The sequence below is a fragment of the Anomaloglossus baeobatrachus genome, unplaced genomic scaffold (genome assembly GCF_048569485.1).
Source record: "Anomaloglossus baeobatrachus isolate aAnoBae1 unplaced genomic scaffold, aAnoBae1.hap1 Scaffold_2378, whole genome shotgun sequence".
NCBI classification, from domain to species: Eukaryota; Metazoa; Chordata; class Amphibia; order Anura; family Aromobatidae; genus Anomaloglossus; species Anomaloglossus baeobatrachus.
In genome coordinates, this window is record NW_027442035.1 from 207,062 (window position 1) to 222,349 (window position 15,288).

Consider the following 15,288-nt stretch of genomic DNA (forward strand, 5'->3'; position numbering starts at 1 on the left):
TCAGGTCCCTACAATATCGGATCCTCTCAGTGGAGATCTTCTAGAAGAGAATTCTCCTGATTGCCCCGTGAAGGATGGATATGGACAGGGACAAGATGGCGGAGAGGATATTACACCTCACCCTAGAGATCCTCTTCCGGCTTACTGGAGAGGTGAGAGATTCTGATGACGTCACATTACATTATTCTTATCTATGGAAATAACAGATGGACAGAACTGGAGAGGTGAGGACTCTGGAAATGTCGAGTGAGACTTATTACTGTGTCTCTCCATAACCAGGATTACACAGTAGTGAAGAAGACCTCTAGTGAGAGCTGTCAGGCCCCTGTGTCTGAGGGATGGGGAATACCCCTGAGCCCAATCACGGGGCCTCCACCTCACCCCCCGATACATGAGGACATCAATGACCAGAAGATCCTAGAACTCACCTACAAGATGATTGAGCTGCTGACTGGAGAGGTGACACTGCTGGGAATGCTGGGACATTATACAGTAACGCTATGAAGGGATCGGGGGTGACGTATCATTGTATGTGTCAGGTTCCTATAAGGTGTCAGGACGTCACCGTCTATTTCTCCATGGAGGAGTGGGAGTATTTAGAAGGACACAAAGATCTGTACAAGGACGTCATGATGGAGGATCCCCAGCCCCTGACATCACCAGGTAATAGACAGGACTAAATACACACGGCCTATAATTATCTGTATGTAAGGAATGAATTCAGTCCCTGTATGTGTCTCCTCCAGGTCTATCCAGTAAGAGGACAACACCAGAGAGATGTCCCCGTCCTCTTCTCCCACAGGACTGGAAACAAGAAGACCCCGATGTTCCTCAGGATCATCAGGTAGATGGAGAGAAGGTGCCATGAAATCTCCCTATGATGTGTAGACGGCTGTGAAGGTCTTGTGCTCAGTCTTGTTTTATCCTCCAGTATTATATGTGTTATACTTGTGTAATGAGAGCGGTGGAGATGGCAGGATTAGAGCTGATCATAGATGGGACTTCTCCATCTGTCTGTGACTTTTACAATATTTGTTTCAGAGGGAAGATCTGCCCTATATTAATACTACAGAGATATATGTGAGGGGTGATGAGCGGAGTAAAGAGGAGATTTCTACAGATGACCGCCCAGGTGAGTAGTGACCACTAAATGCAGAGAAGTCACAGATTCTTGTCAGTCACCGGCTGTGGCTGCTTTATCAGGGTTATAGTCCGGCCACATCAAATGGTCACCATTCTGCTGCTAGACCACCACATGCGCCTCCACAAAAAGATGCTCTTCTGTTGGAGTGAGATCTGTATCAGCCAGATCTTACAGGTAGGATCCACCCTATCCCCTGAAATTAGAAGATGTTGACCCTTAGCCCAGAGCTCTAATCTGCAAAGCCAAATGACAGTGTACGCAGAATGTGCAGACAACTTAGAAAATCATGGGAAGAAGAATCTAATCTGTATGGTGGACGCCTATGAGAAAGCGGAGGGTAATGATGCTGGTGACCTCCTAGATTCTTAGTTTGGTGCCGTGTTCTCCAGGTGAATAAAGATTGATTGCTCTCAGTGGGAGAAACTAAATAATAATCTTGTAGTTGATGAAGAGACCTCAGTAGTCTGGAAAGCTTGCTTTATAACATCATTTATTTTATCTTTATCTGCCATTAATAAGTATCATAACTACAAGATTCTTATTGTTTCTCCACTGAGAGCAATGAATCCATCTTCCTAGAATCTCGGCCTCCTATTGATGGATCTTACTTCTCTCCCTTCTGATGAATGTGCTGATAGGGGTGTTTTTATCCAAAGTTCAGCACAGGGTAAAGGCCACTTCACACATAACGAGATCGCTAACGACATTGTTGTTACGTCACAGTTTCTGTGACGAAACAACGACTTTACCAGCGATCTCGTTATGTTTGACATGCACCAACGATCCGCCCCCTGCTGTGAGATCGTTGGTCGTTGCTGAATGTCCTGGGCCATTTTTGGCTCGTTGGAGTCCTGTTGGGCCGGATGGATCTGTATGTTTGACACCTACCAACGATCTCATTAACGACCTAGATGAGAACTTAAAGTGTGACACGTAGGCGTGTAGTTGCGTCACCTTTTCTGCGCCCACTCTGCACCGATTAGTTGGGCAGAGAACAGTACGGCGTTCTGATTGGGTATCGCTTCATGCTTCGTTCCTTTTTGAGCCTTGCTTTGAGGATAGAACCTGCGACTACACCCAGATTCATTGGTACTTTGTTCCCGATTGCTTGCTTGCTTTTCGGATTGAAGCTGAAGTCGCAGGTTCTATCCTCAAAGCAAGGCTCAAAAAGGGACAAAGGATGAAGCGATACAAAGTTGCGTTCTAGGCCGGCCTCCTAATCAGAACGCAGTATTGGCCAGCAATCGGAGCGGAGGGGTGTGGAAAAGGCAACGCATATGCACGCCTAGGTGGCTTACAGCGTCAAACACTACGCCCCTATTCGAGGTCAGAATCGTTACATAGCTGCTGTGTGACAGGGTCCCATCGACCAACGAGATCGTTATACAGGTCGCTACATCGTTACTAAAGTTGTTGGGAAAATGACTGTGTGACATCTCACCAACGATTTAACAACGATCCGGAAACTGTGACATAGTTACTATCTCGTTATGTGTGACTGGACCTTAACTGTAACATATGAGGGATGTTAGGATTATCCCACAGTGGGTACATGGAGGGGGAGTTGGAAGTTTCGCCCTCAACATTTCGTCACCAGCAGTTCGCCCCCAGGTACACTTCGCACCCGAACATTTCACCCCCAGCATTTCGCCCCCACACATTTTGCCCCCGGATGTTTTGCCCCCGGATGTTTTGCCCCCAGCAGTTTGCCCCCAGGATGTTTCGCCCATTTCGCCCCCGCACATTTCGCCAACATCAGTTCGCCCATGGATATTTCGCCCCCAGCTTTTTGCCCCCAGATGTTTCGGCCACAAATTAGGCAGGGAGTTTCGGCCTTGTGTTTTAGCCCTAAGACCTCTTTCACAGTAGGCACTTACCCAAGTGCTAAGCATTGGAAAATCGCTAAGAAGATTGCCAATTTTGAATATATAAGTCAATGGCTAGAAAAGCGAGGTGTTGTTTCGGCCAGCTCTTTTTTTTAATTTTATTACAGGAGCTATTTTTGAGCACTTAGCGTTCATCAATAGCCTGTATCTTAAGGGTCATTACCGAGAGCGCTCACAAAAGCGCTCTCAAAAATGACAGTAAAGCAAGTGCTTTGGAGTTCTAAAACAGTGGCAGCATCAGGGTGCTTTCACACTTCCGCTACATATGCACTACAGGCCGCCCGTTCGTTTCTGTAATGCCGCCGTTCCGCTAACCTGCAGCGGAACGAAAAGAAGAAAATGCTCTTCTTTTTGTTCTGACACTGATAGCGGAATGCAGCATTACGAAAGCGAACGGGCGACTGCAGATCGCGGAACCCAGCCGTTCACTTCTATAGGCAATGCAAGCGGAATGCCAGCATTCCGCCAGCATTGCCCCGGGATCAGCTGGATGTCAGATCCAGAGCGGAGTGACCTCTGCCGGCCCCAAACACAAGTGTGAAACCACTCTAAAATTACAGTGTGCAAGGGGCCTAAAATCAAAACAATTTTGAACTTTTACCTGGCTCAGCACTGACCTGCTTTGTTGCAAGTTTTGTTGCAGATATACCAAGTAGCAGGTCAGATGTCCTGCAAGTTACATTAGACTAGCTTTTATTCCATCTGTACATCAGAATATAGCAGTGTCTGAAATCTCCACAAAGAGAGAAGTGTACTGTCACAAAAAATCAGTCAGCTTCCACAGCAATTCACTTTCTACAACTATGAATTCAGTTCTGTTATGTTGACCCCTAAATAGGTCCAAAACTGTTGCCAGCGATGACCGAATGTGGAGAGGGTCCCAGTCACCCCCTCAGCTTCTTTCAACCTTAATGAGATACAGACAGAGACTGGTATCTGCACATAAAGCAAGAGTGCGCGCTCTGAACTGAATTGAAGTTTATTACACATACAGGTTTTTATCAAGCTAATTTAGGCGTAGCTGTTTCGTGTGCATAAGGGTAAGTTTCGTTTCTCGGCAAAGCGTAGTTCATGGTTTCGATAATTCATTTGTCCTTGGCTCTTGCCCACCCATCTAGAGCGTAGATGGGTCAGTTTCTACTTCTTGGAAATGGCGTGGGTGACTATCTACTCAAGTTTAGTTAACTCTTTCCTCACAACCCCCCCTTTGGCGTGCGTGATGGGACTGGATCCTATTGAGAAGCTGGAATAGCAGGCTGGTCACCGGATGCTGTCCAAGCCGCGGGTTGCCTGTGGTTGTGAAGTCTTCAAATCCACATCCGTCCTCCGAGTAATGAGCCTGCATACCTCCCGACAAGAGTCCCATAGAATCACTTTGGCGTATTATGATGTGAAAGAGTAGAAAAGAGTATATGTTAGTAATTATTCGGCGCCAATATGAAATTTCTATCTTTGCATTTTTTCACGCAGCAGGAAAACAGAGCCATTAACAATTTAAATACTACATAGGCCACTAATAGACAGAGTAGCACTTGGAATACTGATTGCAGTATCCCCATTAACCATCCTCCTATTCCCTTAAACCAGTTTGCGGAGTTGAACATTGAAAATGTATCGCTCCACCATGCATCCGAGCTCCTGATCATGTTTTGATGGCCACTTCCTGGTAAACATGTCCCCCATCCTGATATATATTTCCTACATTCTGGTATATTTGTCCCCATCATGGCCCCATCCTGGTAAATATACCTCATCCTGGTAAATGTCCTCCATCCTGGTAAATGTTCCCAATCCTGGTTAATTTACCCCCATCCAGGTAAATGTCCCCCTTCCTAGCATGTACCCCTTCCTGGTAAATGTTCCCCTTCCTGGTAAATGTACCCTATCGTGGCATGTTTCCTCCATCCTGGCATGCATGTTTCCTCCATCCTGGCATGCATGTTTCCTCCATCCTGGCATGCATGTTTCCTCCATCCTGGCATGCATGTTTCCTCCATCCTGGCATGCATGTTTCCTCCATCCTGGCATGCATGTTTCCTCCATTCTGGCATGCATGTTTCCCCCCCCCATCCTGGCATGCATGTTTCCCCCCCCATCCTGGCATGCATGTTTCCCCCCCCATCCTGGCATGCATGTTTCCCCCCCATCCTGGCATGCATGTTTCCCCCCCCATCCTGGCATGCATGTTTCCCCCCCCATCCTGGCATGCATGTTTCCCCCCCATCCTGGCATGCATGTTTCCCCCCCCATCCTGGCATGCATGTTTCCCCCCCCATCCTGGCATGCATGTTTCCCCCCCATCCTGGCATGCATGTTTCCCCCATCCTGGCATGCATGTTTCCACCATCCTGGCATGCATGTTTCCACCATCCTGGCATGCATGTTTCCTCCATCCTGGCATGCATGTTTCCTCCATCCTGGCATGCATGTTTTCCCCATCCTGGCATGCATGTTTCCTCCATCCTGGCATGCATGTTTTCCCCATCCTGGCATGCATGTTTCCTCCATCCTGGCATGCATGTTTCCCCATCCTGGCATGCATGTTTCCCCATCCTGGCATGCATTGTTCCCCATCCTGGCATGCATGCCATCCCCCCCATGCTGGCATATGCGGTCCCCCACCCCATGCTGGCATGTGCGTACCCCCACCCCATGCTGTCATGTGCGTTCCCCCACCCCATGCTGTCATGTGCGTTCCCCCTCCCCCACCCCATGCTGGCATGCGTGGTTCCCCCCCCCTCACGCATGGCACTGGGCCCCCCATCCCCACCTTGGCACAGCCGCACACGCGTTATAAAAAAAAAAGCAACACACAACTCACCTTCTTGCACCCGCTCCCCCGCTGCGCGCCGCTGGGTCCTCAGTTCCCACGTGGCCAGAAGACGTCATTACGCCGGCGCCGCTCGCTGACGCTCCTCCATCTCCTAGGCAACACACCTGCAGCCTGGGGGAGGAGGAGTGTCAGAGCGAGGAGAAATGTCTCCTCCACTCCAACACAGTTTTGATCTGCCGGTGCGACTGCACCAGCAGATCAAACCGGCAGGATCAGGCGACAGCACGCCTGCCAGCAGAATGGGCTCTGCGTGCCCCTGATGGCACGTGTGTCATAGGTTCGCCATCACTGTCCTAGAGGTACCCTTCTTCCTTTACAGTCTATCTTAGGAGATCATCCTGCATCGGCCCAACATGTCTTTGAATACATTCAGCAAAAACACTTTCTTCAGGCTTGTAGATAAAACTGTCTTTTAGCGCCCTCTCTCAGGGTTCGAGGAACTGTGTATTGCCCCTTCAATGCCGTCACACACTATCTCGATCATCTATGCGCTTTTGACTGCGGAGCTATAGGGAACTAGCCCCCCGCCCACCTCCCCCCTCCTATTGTAGGACCTGGAGAGCCCTACAATATTGTTGGGAGCTGGAGCTCAATAGCACGTTTACACAAAACCAATGTGATGTGTTTCTTTTTGTCTCACAAATCCATAATGGCAACAAAATCTCAAAAGACGAGCTTCAACATTGCCTCCAGGTGGTACCGTGATCCAGTGGCCTTGCAGAGGTGGTTCCCAGGGGTGTCTAGTCTGTGCTTGAAATGTGAATTGGAGGAGGGGACGATGACCCACATCTGGTTGTCGTGTCAGATTCTGAAGGCCTTCTAGAAGGGTGTGCTCAAGGTGGTGAAAGCTGTAACAGATGTCTCAGTACCAGCCTCACCAGAGGCGGTGCTCCTCTTCATGTTCCCAATGTCGAAGGTGGCATATAAAAAATCTATATTACAACATATGCTACAAGAAGGCAAAACAAGAATTCCCCCATCATTGGCGATCCACTGAACCCCCCCCTCCCCCCACTCGAGGAATGGTTTTCAGAAATCTCCCTGTCCCATCGTATGGAGACATTGGTAGCCCAGTCTCATCAGGAGTAGTGTTCTGTTGCAACCAAATGGTTCCATTGGGAGGCCTTCCTCTCCTCTCCAGTTTAACAGACGGTACTAAGATAGCGGAGAAATAAGTGCCCTGATTTCTATGCCCCTATTGGCGGTTCCCTGTATTAATGTCAGTAGATTCCCATGCTCAGAGTTCCTCTATCCCTTCTTCTTTCTTTCTAGGTTTGATCCCTCCCTTCTTTCTTCACTCTTTTTTTCTTCTAATTCTCTTTCCTTGCAAGTTATCTCTAAAAGGTTTATGTCTATTTTCATTCACTCAACTTTGTATATTCATGAAGGCTTCATGCAACATGTAAATGAGTGGTTGCTTTCTTTGAAAATCAATAAAAATGTATAAAAATGCATGAAAATACGCTACGTGGGCACATAGCCTAATACTGCAGGACACTTCATTATAGAGAGCAGACACCCCACAAAAGAGAGAAGAAAGAAGACCAACAATCAAACTCAATAAATGCCAAACGGGAGGATCTGCAGTGGAACGTACAGACACATCAGATCTCACACACACACACACACACACACTCACACCACATCCGGCGATACTGATTGCATCTGGCCGGCAGACAGTCCTGAGACGCAGTGCAGTGAAGCGTGAGGACCTGTGGTGGAACACATGGAGGACCCACAGGTCCTTGTGTGTTGCCCAGGGAATGGGGTACTCAGTCCTGGGAGGTGTATCACTGGGGAATGTCACTTTGGTGGCCGTTGGCTGGTCCCGTGCCCTGGGGGCTTTTTAAAAGGGGAATATTTACAGGGAAAATTAGTCATTAGCGTGACGCCACCTGCGGGTTGCAGTTAGGACGATGGAACCGCCGCTACTGGGTTGGATATCCCTAGGGCTGGTTGCAATGGCAGCTGTGGTGGTAGGCCCTCCGCAGGTAGGGCTCAGCCCAGGGAGCTATATGGTAGACGCGCCGGAGTAAAGGAGGCCACACCGGGGTTGTAATTCACAGTCTACTCACTCTTGGACCCTTGAACAGCTGGTTCAGGTCCCTGTATTTCCAGTGCCAGCTTGATGACTCATTTGCTCTGTTCCCGGCACCCTCACTGTGTTTTGGGTCCCCGTACCTTGAATCGTTTTGGGGGCCAACTGTCCCTTATTGTGCCAGTCTCCTTGTCCATATGGCGGGCAGTGTGGATCCTGTAGGGCTGGTCTGTGTCCTGAACCCTGATCCTTGCTTTACTGCTGGTGCCCCTGGATCTGTGGGGCAGTGATGTCCGTAAAGGTCCCCTCACTGTGCAGGTATTTGCCAGGCCGTATGAAACTATCGCCTGACCTAGGGATCTGTGTCCCGTCGGTGCTCTGGTCTCAGTGGTACTCTAGTGTACCCGCCCAGGCAACCACTCTCCTGTCACTGTTACATGACCCAGCTCAAGGCACCTCACTCTCCTTCACTGTGCACTACTGTTCTGTCTTGTCCACTCCCACCAGGCTGTCTAGTCGCCTGGTCTGGCTCCGCCCTCTAGGTGGCCATTCCCCAGTGTCTGACTAGTCCAGGCCCCCTGGTGTGTCGTGGAAACTAGGATTTTAGTGTGTGTGTGTGTGTGTGTGTGTGTGTGGATGTTACAGGCACTGGTGTTCCAGGTTTAGGGGGTAGGCCCTGCATCCTTGTAAAGATGCAGTATATAGTAGTGCCCTGAGTGGCTCAGGGGCGCTACACTTGCGCACCATTGCACTGCGTCCCAGGATTCTCTGCTTGCCAGAAGCAATCAGTATCTCTGGATGAGGTGAATGTGCGTGTGTGCGCGCGACGTGTGTATGTGAGTGTCTGCCAGAGCAGGGAAGGACCACACGGAGCATACCTGCTGGGAGCACATACTGAAGATCACAAGAGGACCTGGGAGCCACGCAGACGTCCGGAATCTGAAAAGTATAATTCTCATGGGAAGCTGGGGGTCTGTTTTGTTTTTTTTTTTTTTAGTTTTTTTTTTGGGGGGGTGGGGGGGATTTCCCCAACGGAGAATAAGCCGTAAGATGGAAATGAGCCCTAGTGCATTTTTCAGGGCAAAGACAAATATAACAGTGTCATATTTTTGGGAAAACATGGTATTTTGACTCTACAAGCAGTTTCTGGAAATTAGCATGGAGTAGATGTTGCATAGTGAAAATAGTAAATATGTCATTTTATTGCCCAATACATAGTGCCCGGCTTGTGCTCCAGGAGACACGCAAACTGTAAATATTTATGTGGTTTCTTCCCTGTGGAAATGACAAACATGTGGATACTAACAGTGTTTGGGCCACTGCAAGGCTGAGAAACATCAAAGACATTTGGCTTTGAGAGGACAGATTTTGCTGGATAGGATTATGAGGCCATATCTCTTTTCAATAGTCTCTCCGATACAACCAATGTGAAAACACTCTGTTTTTCCACTGATGGAATAGTAGTTTTTTGGTAAAAATTTGGCCTAGAAAACATTATTTGGTGGATTATTATTTCAATATTTGGGAGGCAAAATTAACAAAAAGGGTTGAACATCATGGTCTACTGGTTCCTGCTCTGACGTCCACTGTTAGATTGTGAATGATTTTTGTTTCAGTAAATTATCATACTTTGCTAAATAACTCACAATTTCTTCAGCTATTTTACAAATTATATACTTACATTTTTTTATATATTATTAAAAACAATTTTTATTCTTGCCAGATGTTTGTACCAGGGGATCAGAAACACAACTGACATCTTCAACTTTTACATCAGATGACCTTAACATCATACAAGATATAACTGAAGTGAATGCCATTATTCCAGATATACCATCTTCCCTTCACAGCAAAGATCTAGCATCTGATTGTTTTAAACAAGTCTTACCTTCTGATTCATCACAGACTATTAAGAAAAATGAATGTGGCAAAAGGATCATTATAAATCAAGGTGCTCTTACAGCAAAGAAGCCATTTTTAACTATAGAATTTAAAAAAATCCATCATAAAATTCACACATGGGATATAGGAGTTTCTTCAGAGTCTGTTAGTTACCAGAGAACTCACACAGGGGAGAAGAAATATTCATGTTCAGAATGTGGGAAATGTTATTTACAGAAATCAGTTTTTGTTGGACATCAGAGAACTCACACGGGGGAGAAGCCATTTTCATGTTCAAAATGTGGGAAACATTTTACCTGGAAATCAAATCTTGTTAATCATGAAAAAATTCACACAGGTGAAAAGCCATATTCATGTACAGAATGTGGGAAATGTTTTAGAGATAAGTCAAGTCTTGTTGCTCACCAGAAACTTCACACAGGGGAAAAGCCTTTTTGTTGTTCAGAATGTGGAAAATGTTTTGCAGGTAAATCAAATCTTGCCACACATCACAGAACTCACACAGGGGAGAAGCCATATTCATGTTCAGAATGTGGGAAATGTTTTACAACTAGATCACAAGTTGTTAGACACCAGAGACTTCACACAGGTGAGAAGCCATACTCCTGTTCAGAATGTGGGAAATGTTTTAAACAGAAATGTCATCTTGTTATTCACCAAGAAATTCACACAGTGAAGAAGCCATTTTAACCCCTTCACGACTGGCCAATTTTGCATTTTCCGTTTTGTTTTTTTTTTCGCGATTCTTTTTCCGATAGTCGTAACTTTTTTATTTTTCAGTCAATATGGTCATGTGAGGTCTCTTTTTTGCAGAATAAGTAGTATTTTTTAAATAAAACCATAAGTTTTACCGTGTAGTGTACTGGAAAATGGAAAAAAAATTCCAAATGCGGAAAAATTGCAAAAAAAGTGCAATAGCATTATTGTTTTTGAGATATTTTATTCACACTGTTTACTATATGGTAACACTGATGTGTTGGTGTGATGCCTTAGGTAGGTGCGAGTTCGTAGACACCAAACATATATAGCTTTACTTTTATCTAAGGGGTTAAAAAAAAAAATCTAAAGTTTGTTCTAAAAAAGTGGTGTACGTTTTATGCCATATTCCGTGACCCGTAGCGTTCTCAATTTTTGGGATCTATGGCTCAGTTACTGCTTATTTTGTGCGTCTCAGGCTGACGTTTTTAACGGTACTACTTTTGCACAGATGCTACGTTTTGATTGCCTGTTATTGCATTTAGCGCAAAATTTGTAGCGACCAAACAATTTAATCTTGGCGTTTGAAATTTTTTGCCCGCTACACAGTTTACCGATCAGATTAAGTGATTTTATATTTTGATAGATCGTGCGTTTCTGAACACAGTGATACGAAATGTGTGTATAATTTTTTTTTTTTTACCCCTTAATTTTCAAAGGGGCGAAAGGAAGGTGATTTAATTATTTAGGTTTTTTTATTTTTTTAAACTTATTTTATTTTACTAGGTCCCCTAGGGGACTCTATGGATCAGCAATCTGATCACTTCCATATCTGCTGCTCACAGCTACACAGCTGTGAACACCGGATATGCTCATTTCCTGTCTCACCCAGTCCTCGGCAGGGTGAAACAGTAAGTGAGTCACGTGAGCTACAGAAGTCATCAAATGACCCAATGACAACCACTGGAAGTCACATGATCACGTCACGTGACTTCCGTTATCGGTAGTGAGTTAAATTTTTATCACGATAATAATGATGTCACTTATTGACATCGCCTTTGAAGGGATTAAACTGCATGGGCGGATAACAATTCTGCTCGTGCCTAGCAGGCACACATCTCAGCCGTATAAATCAATGGCGGCAGCAGCGGGAGATTAACAATATGACCACTGGGACGTTAAAGGGTTAATGTTCAGAATCTGGGAAATATTTTGCAAATAAATTAAATCTTCTCACACATTACAGAACTCACACAGGGGAAAACACTTTTCATGTTTAGAATGTGAGAAATATTTTACACACATCTTTGTGAAGATCAAAAAATTCCTACTGGTAGAAGCCATTATCATACCTACAAGTTTAGAAATATTTTACTTGAAAATTGTAATTTGTTGACCAGTAAGAAAAATTCATATGGGGAGAAAACATATATTTGACAAACTGCAGAAGTAAACACAAAAGAGATAGTCAAAGTAAAGGCAAGTAAGTAAACAAGAAAGGAAAAGCGCGTTAGAAGTTACATTAGGATTAAAATATATATACAGTTACTAATAGACGTTTGTACATGTGTGGTCACTATAAAGGACTGGCACATGACTTATTTCTTCCAAAGACAATACTAAGGACTAGGGGGCACTCACTGCGAGTGGAAGAAAAGCGATTCCGACAGCTAAACAGGAAAGGGTTCTTTACAGTTAGAGCAGTCAGACTGTGGAATACACTACCACAAGAGGTAGTAATGGCAGATACTATAACAGATTTTAAAAAAGGGCTGGATGATTTCCTCAGTACACAACATTGTTGGTTATAAATGACTTAGTGACCAAATGTAGAACTGGTGGAGGAAGGTTGAACTAGATGGACCAAGGTCTTTTTTCAACCTTAGTAACTATGTAAGTAACTATGTTTTCTAAAAATCAAATAAAAATCCATATTCCATGTGCATGGAACATTTCCCATTGTTATAGATTTATATATTCAGTATACGGACAAGAGTATTACAACCTTTCCCAAAACTACCCAACATTCCTCCTCTCTCTTCTTCCTCACTCCCAATCTCAGCGATCTGCCATTCATTACAGTTACTTTCAGCGCACAATCTCCATGTCTGAACAATGTCTGTAACGTCTCTATACTACAATAATAAACATGTTCATATTACAAATTACTATTTCCATCAACGATCCATTCCTTCTTTGTGGGAACATCTGATGTGATCGAGTTTCTAAAATCACTTTTCGCTAAGTTTAGTAGTTTTCTCATAATCATCGGGAACTGACTCCCTTCTCTATTCCATAATACACAGATTATAGGTTCTAAGGGGACTATTATTTTAAATACTTACTAAATTATCCCAATAACCTGACACCCAAAATTTGCACTTTAAAGAGAATGTCATCAGGATTTTATACCCCAATGTAATGACCTGTATACCAAGTGACGGTTATTTTGAATAACTACTTTCTAGTAGAAATTAATTTATTTTTTTTTTAGAGCAATCCATAGTTGAAATTGTCTGCTAATGAATTACAAGTGCAGTGGGCAGGGGCTGCACTTCCGGCTCTATATACCTATAATTGACCTGTAGTATAGCGTTGTGCACCAAAATATAATCCAAAATTGGAATTTAATAAAAAATGTTTTCTTCTATAGTCACACCAATCAAGGGCTCATGAGCGGGTAGGGCTGCAATTTAAGTGCTGGCTGCAAAGCAAGTGCATATAATAATAGAATACAATATCATATTTGTGATAACTGTGTAATTGTTTAAGTTATCTGGGGTATTATATATCTGCAATATCTCTTACTGTGAAAGGTAAACAAAAGGAGGACGTCTTGTGATTTGTGTCAGGTGATTCATTATTTGCATTGCTAGCTGCTTAGAGAATTACAAATGCCTGTCACACCAAGCGAGGGCTGCTGAGCCTTTTAAGGTTGCAATTTAAGTGCTGGCTACAAACTAAAGGCCGATTTACAGGCTGCGACATCGCTCAAGCGAACTCGTTGGGGTCACGGAATTTGTTCCGCACATCCAGTCACTTTAGCGATGCCGTTGCGTGTGATACCTTTGAGCGATTTTTGCATCGTTGCAAAAAAGTGCAAAATCGCTCATCAGTGACATGGGGGTCCATTCTCTAATATCGTTGCTGCAGCAGTAATGAAGTTGTTCCTCGTTCCTGCGGCAGCACACATCGGTACGTGTGACACCGCAGGAACGAGGAACTTCTCCTTACCTGCCTCCCACCCGCAATGCGGAAGGAACGAGGTGGGCGAAATGTTACGTCCCGCTCATCTCTGCCCCTCTGCTTCTATTGGGCGCCGGATCAGTGACGCAGCTGGACGTCGCTGTGACGCTGAACGAACCGCCCCCTTAGAAAGGAGGCGGTTCACCGGTCACAGCGACGTCGCAGGGCAGGTAAGTAGTGTGACGGGTCTGGGCGATGTTGTGCACCACGGGCAGCCATTTGCCCATGTTGCACAACCGATGGGGGCGGGTACCCACGCTAGCGATATCGGTCATGATATCGCAGCGTGTAAAGCGGCCTTTAGTATACAACACAGTTGAACACAATATCATAGTTTGACACAAGCATAGTTTGATGTTACTTTTTATAGTTTTCCATTGTTTTTATCTGTTCTGTTTATCCCCATTTAGTATGTGCTCGATGGACAATGCTACCACATGTGCGTCTTGTGAGATGTTGCATGCCTTGAACAACCATTCAAGGGTGAATATGTCTGCGCCCGATGTCAGTGTCTTATATATTTGGAAGCCCAGGTAACTGATCTAAATATGCAGCTCACAACACTCAGGAGCATTGCAAACCTGGAGAGGAGTTTAGAGCTCACTGAGCTTTCTCTGGCTGGGGCCAGTATTATGGAGGAGGGTGAAGGTGGGGAAGTTCAAGACCCAGAAGTAGGTAGCTGGGTAACAGAAGAAGAGGAACTGGAAAAAGTGTCAGGAAGCAGTAGTAAGGGGTACATATGTCTCGTCAAAAAGAAATCTGACAGGTGCCCCGCCCCTATCTAAGTGTATTAAACACACCCCCTTCCCTCCCCTAACATTCCAAGTGCTATCTGATTTCTACATTCCCTGTATGTTATAGGCTTTTGATTAGGAATTTGATACTGCAATCCTGATAGTGTAAATGATTAGGATCACACCATTTTATTCACTGATTATGATACAGAAATCTGATTTAGTGTAATTGATTGGAATCTTGCCATTTTATTCACTGAGGTTTTGATGCAGAAGTCATTTTGATAGTGTAATTGATTTGATTGGGCATATTATGTATATGGCCAATTATACTATTACGCGTCTTATGCTATAAAGCATTTCTTATAACACTAATTCTGATAGTGTAAAGCATTTCTTATAGCACCCATGTAGAAAGTTTGTGTTTGTGTAGAAAGTTTTATTGTGTATAAAATGAAAGACAGACACAATATCAAAATGTAAAAAGTTTATTGCTCAGAATTTAATTACATTCAGTTGCACATTACAGCCTTACCAACACGACAAGTTTCTTACAATTACAATAAGTGTATCAAACCTGTTCATATAGATACAAAGAGGACCTCATATCTGATCACAACCATCTTCACATACTTAACACACCCTTACCAATACAATGAGACTCTCGCTCTCAAAGCTGCTCATAGCCAGATGCCATACATATGCTGTCTTTTTGAAACAGAGAAATATCTATAGCTGCTTATAGATAAACCCATTTAATCAACATATATTAACTTTATTTTTTATGATCACTTCTGACTACTTGGCAT

The 15,288-nt window shown here is 44.5% G+C and overlaps 1 protein-coding gene across 1 annotated transcript; it reads left to right on the forward strand.

The window, feature by feature from the left end:
- The first annotated feature begins 613 nt into the window (after positions 1–613).
- LOC142261673 (uncharacterized) lies at positions 614–12,922 on the forward strand. Its single transcript, XM_075332138.1, has 4 exons — positions 614–663; positions 747–844; positions 1,042–1,132; positions 9,625–12,922. The coding sequence occupies exons 1-4, from the start codon at positions 630–632 to the stop codon at positions 10,491–10,493; spliced, it is 1,092 nt and encodes a 363-aa protein (XP_075188253.1). The 5' UTR covers positions 614–629; the 3' UTR covers positions 10,494–12,922.
- Positions 12,923–15,288: the final 2,366 nt, after the last annotated feature.